This window comes from Schistosoma mansoni (assembly GCF_000237925.1).
Source record: "Schistosoma mansoni, WGS project CABG00000000 data, supercontig 0125, strain Puerto Rico, whole genome shotgun sequence".
NCBI classification, from domain to species: Eukaryota; Metazoa; Platyhelminthes; class Trematoda; order Strigeidida; family Schistosomatidae; genus Schistosoma; species Schistosoma mansoni.
In genome coordinates, this window is record NW_017386034.1 from 546503 (window position 1) to 556701 (window position 10199).

The 10199-nt window shown below is 32.4% G+C and overlaps 1 protein-coding gene across 1 annotated transcript in view; it reads left to right on the top strand.

Moving 5' to 3' along the window:
* Nucleotides 1-238: 238 nt before the first annotated feature.
* Smp_139610 (hypothetical protein) overlaps nt 239-10199 on the top strand; it is a gene marked incomplete at its 3' end in the record, with an annotated part of 11030 nt that continues 1069 nt past the window's right edge. Inside the window, exons 1-6 of the mRNA XM_018790360.1 lie at nt 239-326; nt 363-986; nt 1030-1242; nt 3117-3257; nt 5366-5393; nt 8688-9001. Of these exons, the coding sequence (XP_018646367.1) occupies nt 627-986; nt 1030-1242; nt 3117-3257; nt 5366-5393; nt 8688-9001 (1056 nt within the window). The 5' untranslated portion in view covers nt 239-326; nt 363-626. The remainder of the gene's footprint in view (nt 327-362; nt 987-1029; nt 1243-3116; nt 3258-5365; nt 5394-8687; nt 9002-10199) is intronic.

The window sequence follows — 10199 nt, forward strand, 5'->3', positions numbered from 1 at the left end:
ACCTACAGAGCTATTGATTTTGAGGATTTATTTACCGCTACAAGTTTATGAGCCGGAATTCCAGTGTACCATTACTTTGATAAGACTATTAGCACTGAATGGTGAAATCTTGGTGAAAACGATTTCGCCTCATTTCTCATTCATTAGGAGATACGAATTTTTGTCAATGCTAAATAAAAGATAATATACTGAAAATTTGTGTGCATTGAAGAACTAATTCAGGATTGGCGCGATATTTCATGATGTAACGAGTGTGGCCTATTTTAAAACCGATCGTTAGACTATAACTAATAGTCTTACTACTGGCTACTCTTATTATATATCAAGTTAGAACATTTAGTACTTTAAGTTTAACATCCTAGTTTATTTGTGGTCTGCTTAAATCAGCTGTTATTTGTTTGGCAGTGATATTTTCCTGGTTGGTAATAAACTGAGGATGATTCTTATAGTATATTTTCTGTCAGCCTTAAAATGATATCTTTTCAAAGTTTGGGGTTCTAATAAGAAAAATAACGTGTCGGAAAATACTTTTCGAGTAATTCACTAATAGTTTGTATATCCTCAATCTCAACATCATATATATATATATATATATATATATATATAAATCACCAAAAGTTTATATCATGTCTTATGAGTCATCACCGGACGATACATGTCCTCCTAATAGTGACACTTTTACCTGGAAGGTGCTGAAATATTGGGGGGATTATAAATATGCACGCAAAACATTTTGCAATATATCTAACGATGAAGATCACTTAGACGCTGTGACAAAATTCGCTGAAAATGAATTTTCTGAACTAATCAGCGTGACACTTGACCGTTTTATGGCGTCATCTAGAACAACGCTCGTAAATTCTGACGGGATAATAGCTTACTATTTCTTCAAAGCACTACTCAATTCGCATAAAGATATCGAGGGTGAATCTGAAAAGGATATAATAACTGATGAACGAAACAGTCTGGCACAAAATGCTCTTAAGGTAAATAGATATCTACGTAATTATAAGTAAAACTATGTTTCAGATGTTTTTTTCTCAGTTCTTTTTTAAGATTGGTTGCATTCTGGATACAGCTTTAGAAGATTCTGAAACCGCCAAGGCATTTTCAGTCTGCATTTGCATTGAATTTATTTCGGATGTACTAAGGGAAAACTCATCAACTGTGGCAATACTTTGTCATCTTAGCGAATTATGGAACAAATTAGGAAACATAATCAAGAAACTTGTTGAGCATATCGTGAGTGCAAACAGATTATTGTGTAGTTTTTAATAAGTGTATCATTTTTTCCCTATTCTTAGTGCACACCATTGGTTGATAAATTTTTACGAAAAACTATCACTATGGCAATCAAATTAACTTGTCTAATAAAATGTTACAAAACCTATCTCCCCATTATGCCGACATGAACAAAAATAGATACGTAGTGATGCGACCTATCTTATAAACCCATTTTCTTACATAAGGTATATTATTAAACCACTCCTCCACCAGACCTTGATCTGAATTTCGCCTATGTCTTCACTAGCGTTTAAAATATCTCTGGATAAAGTTGATATGTCCCTCAAAATAATAAGTAGTACATTTTGAGCTTCTAGTTGCCTTTAAACTGGCGTTTTCGCCCTTGTCTTGTAAGCATTTGGCAAGATGGTTAGGCGATAATTTTCTGACAAGATGGTGACTACATATTTCATCTTTTCTCACAAGGCATAATTCGGACTTTTCTCTGTTTATTTTGATTTTAGTGAAGGAATCCCTTTAAATTAGTTCTCAAAACTACAAGATGGTGTATACTTATTACAGTGGTATAAAAGTGGTCTGTATATGTAAGAATATCTAAAAAATGATAAGAACATTGACTACATGGTTTTCTTCCCCGTATTAGTTTATTATTATTGATATACGGTTGTACAACCTTAAGAATAAACTCATTGGAAGAGATTACTTCACCGAACTGTTTATCCAATCACTTATATGATATTTTCAAATTAATGTTTAAAATCCTTATGAAAGTTTGGTGCGGAATTTCATTCAGAAAGTATATTTAAATCATCCAGGGTGGTTAGTGTTTAGTTATTTGGTTTTAGTGCGGACAAATACTATACTTAAATTTCAATAATACTAGTTTCACTACTGAGGTATAAGTGAAGCTAAATAAGAATTTCTAAGGTAGCGCTAAAGTATGTTTTATAACCCTTTACCAATCAGATGTAGCCTGTTACCCCTCGTAGAGCATAGCACACCGACCAGGATTTTCCAACTATTTCCTGAGCTCCTTCCCAGTTGTTGCAAAATATTGTTCATTCTTTGGATGTCTGCTTCCAGTTTCCGACGCCATGTGTTGTTGGATCTTCCCCTTTTTTACCTTCAGAATTAAAAGTTAGGGCTTACCTCGTGACGCATTTTGATGATGTCTTCAATGTGTGTCCTATTCAACTCCGGCGTCTTTTCTTGATTTAATCTTCAGCTAGAAGTTGGTTTGTTCCCTGCCACAGTTGCCAATTACTCGTGCATGTATTCGACTTTAAGCCACAATTTCTTTGATATCTGACTATTCAGATCAAAGTAAAATGCTGTTTGTATCTGTTACTCAATTCTGGTGACGTAAGTTCTTAAAACATTGAACTAATAGTGATGTTATGATGTCTGTAGGCTCAGCTTACTTGTCAGGAGTGTATCATAAATAGCAATGCTATTCCAATATCTTACGCAGGGGGTGTTGTATCACTAATTGAAACTGAAAAAAAGTTATGTAATAAATTCGCCAAAACATTCTACTTTGGTTCTGACTATCTGAATCCACAAAAAGAATGATTCTATTAATATTCACTATCTCAAAAATTGTATGATTGCTGAACGTTTTGGAACTGCAGCCATCATAATAAATAGCTTGAAAACTTTGAATAGCTAGAACACATGATCAAAGTTGAAAACGGATGTATACCGTTAGTTGTTATAAATAAAAAGGGACCATCTCCTACACTTCGAAAACTAACACTCAAGATGACTCGTAAATTGTGAATCCGACCTTACAAAATAAAGCGACCCATTCTGTTTATTTGTGAACATGGAACTGTTATTTCCTAAGCAGATATATCTTTTCATTATTGTAGATAATCGACCAAAGTGGTAAAGCTAATGATGATCAAGAAGTTTTTCTTTTCGAAATTTTTCGTCTTTGGAGATCCGCTCTAAAAGCATACACGACGGTTGATGATAAAAAGATGGATAATACGCGTGATTGTGCATTTACTGTAAGTGATCTGATTATACCACAAAATATTTTTCTAAGGAACACTATTGTCACTTGAAATTCTAATCTGACTCACAAACTTTCATGATGACAGAAAAGACTACATGTCTTGGTCATAACTCTTACAAACTTTTTACAACTTAGTAGTAGTGGCTAGGTCATGCATACTAGGTCATCAACCACCGTAGGACTTTAAGGTGATCATTCTAAAACATTAAGTCGTTAGCTGTCCGTTCAGTTCGTGTAAATAAGTGCACAACTTTGGTTGCAGTCCTTAAACTGAGAGAAATTAATGACTGAAAGTCGTGGCTGATGGTTTAAAATCGAGCGTAGTAATTCATATCCATTTATCGTTTATCCAGCTCTCAATCTTAGAATTCTTACTACTCACCGTTACTGTTTTTTGGTTCATTTCCATTCAGTAAATTTTAATATATTTCCACTTTTCCTGTATTTTTTGTAGTTTTGCGGAAATAAACACCTTGGACATGTGAGCCTTGTCGGGGGGTTTTGTTAATCCCTATTTGTCTAACATTAGAATAACTTTAACTGTTTCTTTACATAGGCAGGTGTTTGACTCTATATCATAATCATATCTATTTTCGAATTTGATATTTAGCTAATGTATTGTTAGTATTAAACAACAGGTGGAAAATTATACCTATACCATCGAATCATCATAATAGACTTTAAGTTCATTTAGTGTACTTATAAATATTTTCTTAATATTTAGTAGATTATTACAGAAAACCAGTAGGCTGGAATCAAAACATGATCAGAACACGTTAACTGAAGTGAAAAATAGTACATGAAAAGGAGTTTGTTCGACTTTTTAAATCATACTACTGAATCATTGCAGGTAGTTCTTAATAAGTTAGATTTGCTGAAATAATTGTAAATAATAAATCTAACGACTCACAGAATCAGTGAGGTTATAAATATAATAAGGAATTCAATTCGACTTTGATTATTCTTGTCAATGTGTAGTATCTCCATAATTTTATTTTACTTCCTTCAAACTTCGGGGGTGCGTTCCTTCGTAGTTAGCTTATTTATTTGAACACATAAGCATTGGTACTGGGGGGCACCAAATACATATGCGCAACGCAAGAGCAATCAGTTTGTTTTCTACGAGATAGGGTTGCTGACCCCATACCCAATCCTCTTCCTTTATCCGGGCTTGGAACTGGCAGAAACATCAGAACAGTTTCAGGGGGAATGACTAGATGTTAATTGGTGAGAAAAGACCTTGACCATAGTAAAGTTTGAATGAGATTATCAAAGATATATCCGAACCTTGTGACTATTCCCAAAGTTTACAATTTGTGGAAGATTCTGCAGCAAAGATTTCGTGAAATAAAATATACGGTAAGATTGAACTGAACCACTGAAACTACAAGTTTGAAATGAGTCGCAAATATAAAAATAAATTAATTCTACTTCGAATTAAAGTTGACTTCAACATATGGGCCTACAAAATCAAAGCACCTCTGAGCATATAGCTTTCACTCCACTTGTTTTATTATAATAAATATGATTGGATTTATCTATCTTGGTAACCTGTTAAAAGTTTTTTTACTTAGTCTGAAATCACATTTTCAGAGTAGAAACTGGTGATTCCATACCAGGTCTTATGGTGTAGTATCTGGTGGTTAAAGGTCAGATGCTTTAACCCCCAAGGCACCTCAACATTCTGTTGTGTCATAATTTCTCATTTTATTGGAGATTAATATTAATCAATGAAAAGTCTAATTTTTCACATGATTTCTGTCAGAATAGTTTATTTATCACATAACTTGAGAGTTTAAGGCTTAAATTATATGAAGAGTTCATAAACTTTCTTCTCAGTTGTTATTCATTATACGCTTGCATTTTAGTTCGTTTATGGAGTTATAGAAAACATCAAGTTTATAACCTCACTATTACAATATTTCAACCAACCAATATATAGTACTTTATCAAATAATATAATAAATTCCAAATTTACGGTTTAAATATGTCGTGATCGAATATATTTGTACCGGGCATCACAAACGACTACTCGGTTTTAATTTATCAAACTTTAATCTCAATTCTCTCCTTTGGAAAACTTTCATTTTACCACATTAGGCCTCTATTAAGGTTGTAAAATATATTGGTAAGAACATACCACCAGATTCTGTAGTCATATTTATTTAGAGACCTATTGTTATATCTTGTGGCCGAGTGGATTCCTTGTTAATGTGTGACTTGATAAGACCGCCAAACAGGGAGCAGCGAATTATCGACTGGAACGGTGACACACGAAGCCGTACGAGCAGTCTAGAGTGCTAAGCGGTCCTGCGATCTGCCTAGCCCAACCAGTTAAGTCCAAACACCAATAACAGCCTCAGTGGTATAAATCATTGTATTTCAAACATACTGAGTTTATATACCAACCAAACAAACCATATCGACCCATAAAATAGATAATAACATTTGTACAATATTTAGCCGAATGTGGCTGTGAATAGTAATCAATAAACTGATGATAACTCAAGGATCTTATAATAATAGTTCAAAGGTCAAAATAAAGTTAGTGATAAGAGGAAACGAATATGATTAGGTTAATTACAATAGGAAATATACATATTATATTGACCAATAAATAGTCCTCAAAAGTTACCATTCGTAATTCTCTTCGGGATACAACACCTATCCATCTAATTTATACGTCCTCATTAATTGCATCATGTATTTAAGTGGTTGTAACAGTCGCCTATCAACTAGATCTCAAGCCGTTAGTAACTGTTGTAGTTTTTTTCATCAGAAGTCGTATTATGTTAAATTACCGCTGTTTTTAATTTGGAGTAAAATTTTCCTTCAGACACCTGATCAATTAGGTTCCAAACTCCCCCGACTGTCTTTATGGGATGCAGACTAACCATGTATGGATAGTGTCTGGCTTAAGGACGTAAACAATGTGCAAGGAGGAGTGCATCAACCCGAGCAAACTATATTCTTTCTCTGTTGAGACCGTAAGTAGGGTGTCGGATTTCTGATATTGAATAGACTCTTATTACACTGATCATTACATTTATGTAGTTCGATAAAGTGACTTCCTTTTAATGTCCATAATATTAGCGTTTAGAGTTATCGATTTACATGTGAAAATATCAGCAAAGAATAAATAAATATATATGTAAATGCGAGTGTAACTGAAAAAATGTTCAACTTATGTAAATTAGATAAACCTACAAGTACACAAATAACAACAATTTTATATAGATGATTGTGCACAAAATCAGTTAATATTAGTAAATATAAACAGATTACACAGAGAGTTACTTGTTGATAAGTGCGTGGTTGCGTGTTTACAAAGGTGCAGTAGTTGACTCACCAATTATAGAGTAAAATTAGTAGATACACGACAATAGGTACAGTTGATTATTGTAATGGATAATTGGCCAAACTAATGATTTAAGCACTGGTTAAAATGCAAGCAACAGGTATGTTATAAACCTGATTATGTGACAACGGCTATCGAGAAAGAACAAGAGTATGCAAGACTGCAAGTATATTGAGTGGAGACTAATCAATATATTAATCAAAGTGTACAAGAAAGTTTTGTATGACGACTTAATGTATTATTAGTCAATAACCATAATTGAACGATTCAAGTGAAATTATGAAAGATATAAGTAACAACAAAAATCTCTTGCAAATCAGATCTAAATTATCCATATTTACAAGTTTTGTTAGCTTGTTTCCGAAGTTTTTCTCCCCTATTAACTGTCAGATATATGGAAAACAACTTTTTAATCCAGAGGGAGTATCTCATCTGTATTAAATATAATATTTATATTTAATACCAATGATCCCACTAATAATCTACTCCAAATGGGTATTTACTTAGTATTCAGTTATGATAATTATTTCCCAGTTAATGAATGCTTAAAATATAATATACGAATATTTTGCGTTTGTGTTATCTTCTATGAAAATATGAGTATTGTAATGAAAGATCTAGGTCGATCTGCACAGAATAATTTGTTTATCCAATACACAGAACAACTTGATTATGCATTTGCTGATCAATATGCTTTGTAGGAAAATAAAGAAATATTACATATATATCTATAAATGGATTTATAAAAGGGGGAAAGAATATGATTCAGAAGTACCATATTTTCACACCTTTTTGGCATTAAGTATGGATTAAAGATAGTCGGCATAAGTTGAGTGTAAAAACAAAATACGCTTCAAACACAAAGAATAATTAAATTTATAATACGCATCATCTTTTACGTTTCCAGTAATGACTATTTATTTAACCTTCGTCTCCATATATTTCTACAAACTGTCATTCTAAGGTAGAAGAAAACGTGGTCAGAAATAATAGATCTTCAGCATAATATATTTAAACCAACCATTATTTATACACATTCAAATTTACTTCCAGGTCACAATTCAAAAGCTTGTTCATATATATTTTTGCATTTCAATAACTCACAGTTATATATATGGTGGTAGTTCTTCTATCTCTGTTATCATTATATTGTGTATTTTAAAATTATTTCAGTTGAGTTAGGAATGAGGGCTAAATTCATTTTCATGGTTTTAACGATTTTTATGACAAGTAACTCTAAATAACTTGTGTAATTATTTTTCAAACATCAAATCTCTGTCTAAAATACCATATATATAATTTACAATTCTGATTCAATGCTTAGTATATGAACTCACACAGAGTTTAGGAGCGTTGAACAGTAAAAAGTATGCGAAATAATCTGATTAACATCAAATTTTACCATAATGTAGAACAGCGTTATTGGTAGTTGATAATCACTTCAAAAAGCAAATTAAAATTGTTCGAATCCAAAACGTAACTGTATATTTTCTACGAATTCCTCAGATAGTTTAATAATTACTTATTATAAATGAATAGTGTTGATATAGTCTGTGAACAGGGTGTCATGTGATTATCGAGAAACAATTCGACGTATTATTCTTGTTAACAGTCAGTTTTACTACTGGATCGTAAGCTCTCAGCATCAACTTCACTCTTCTGTTTTTTGGTTAATTCGATCATGGCTTCAAAAGAAAAGTCTGAAAAATCTTGATAGCCGCATCTATTACAGGGTATATGCTTCATACTTCACTATTTCAATTATTATTTAGGGTTATCCCGTTACTGTTAATGTACTATTTTACAATTCGTGCCTACTATGTGATCGCGAACGACATCACATCATTGCTTAAACTAAAACTATGTATAATGTGCTAATTATTCTATCTCATAGCTAATTATTTATTTAAAGGAAAACAGCAGTTAAAACTGGAATAGTTTCGTCTTTGTAAATGGAAGTCTTGTTATTTAAAATAATTCTATGGTAAAAATTTTATTTTGTCGCTTGATTTATCTCGTTTGGTGTGGATACAAATTACTTTTTTCTGTTCTACTAGGTTTTAGTTGATGTTCTACACGTCTGCTTAACTGAATACTTCACAAAATATTCAAAATTTCTCGTTGATGTTTCTTTATCCATTTGGCCAGTCTATTTTGTACGCAGTTTGCGCACTCTGTATAAACTTGTGTATAAATCTGATCATTTATGGGCCAATAATTTACATCCTATCGTTAACAAACTTATATACGAATTACTGTGCTCACACTCCCGTTCACAAAGGTCTACAATAGAAATATCTGATTCCAACGCTTTTTGTGGTTGTTTAACTACTCATATAGCGCGCACTATAAAAACTCAAAAGATTAAATGCGACGAAGTATCTTTGCTTGAACCAGATATTTGTTTATCTCTGCGCATTATTATTATATGTGGTCTCGAAAATGCTTTAAAATTAGGTAAGTTTGTTAGTTTTAGATAATCAAATACCCTTCTGCTTCGTTGGTATACTATATGGCATTAGGTTATATTATGTATAATCATGTATATAAACGTAGATCAAAATTTTAGGTTATTTTCTCTCTCCCTTAATTACTTTGGTTATTATCATCCAACTTAAGTCTTTTAATTTACATTCTCAGTCCATCATTGGTCACTGCGGGTTCAGGTGGCTTTATAGTTTCCATCAGATAGATAGCATCTCTTACTCACGGACGTTTCTGTTACTTCCTGACGAGTACTATTCACTTAGCCAAGTTAATATACAGAAGTTTGCAGTATTTTATAGATATCATTACCAAGTTTTGATTTGATGATTTCGAATAAATTGAGCATTGGGTAGATTTGGTTATTTATCCTCTGAAGAAGTGGCTTGCACTGAGTTACGAAACGTCAGAAAATCTAATTTTTCTACTCATTAGGATATTACAAATATATTATTTATTTGCAGTATTTTGCCCTATTCAGTATAAATAAGATAATCATAGTTTGTTTTCTGACGAGTCTTAACACGAATATATCACACTACCCATGATACTCATCAGCAGAAATCTATTCTTGCTATCTAAATAGTGAGGATCTCAGCTTAGAACACTGGCAGTATAGTAATCAAAAACTTTCAAGCCAGAATCACATTTCAACCACACATATACTGAATGTATGATACAATCGATGAGAACAAACACCATTTGGAACCTGATAAGTTACGTTTGTACTTGATAATGCGTATTTGGATTTTAGGAAATTCTCGTTTAGTAAAACTTGTACGATTTCATGTCTTTACATCCGCTTGTTGAGTTCTTAAAGGTTATTAAACTAAAGTACCTGAACTTTCCTACTATCTCGATCTTTTCTATTCCATTATAGACACTTCTTGCTCCCTTGGTTGAATAGCAATAACTACCTGATAAAAAATATCGATTAGGTTTATTTCTTTATTTGTCAATACTCTGATTAGTCTATGTTTTGTTCATTTGGCAAACGACTTTTGACTAATTTACTGTACTATTAAAAGCTGACTAATCGTGTCTAAATATTTTTCTCGTTAAAACATTTCTTCATTCCAAGTGAACTGTCAC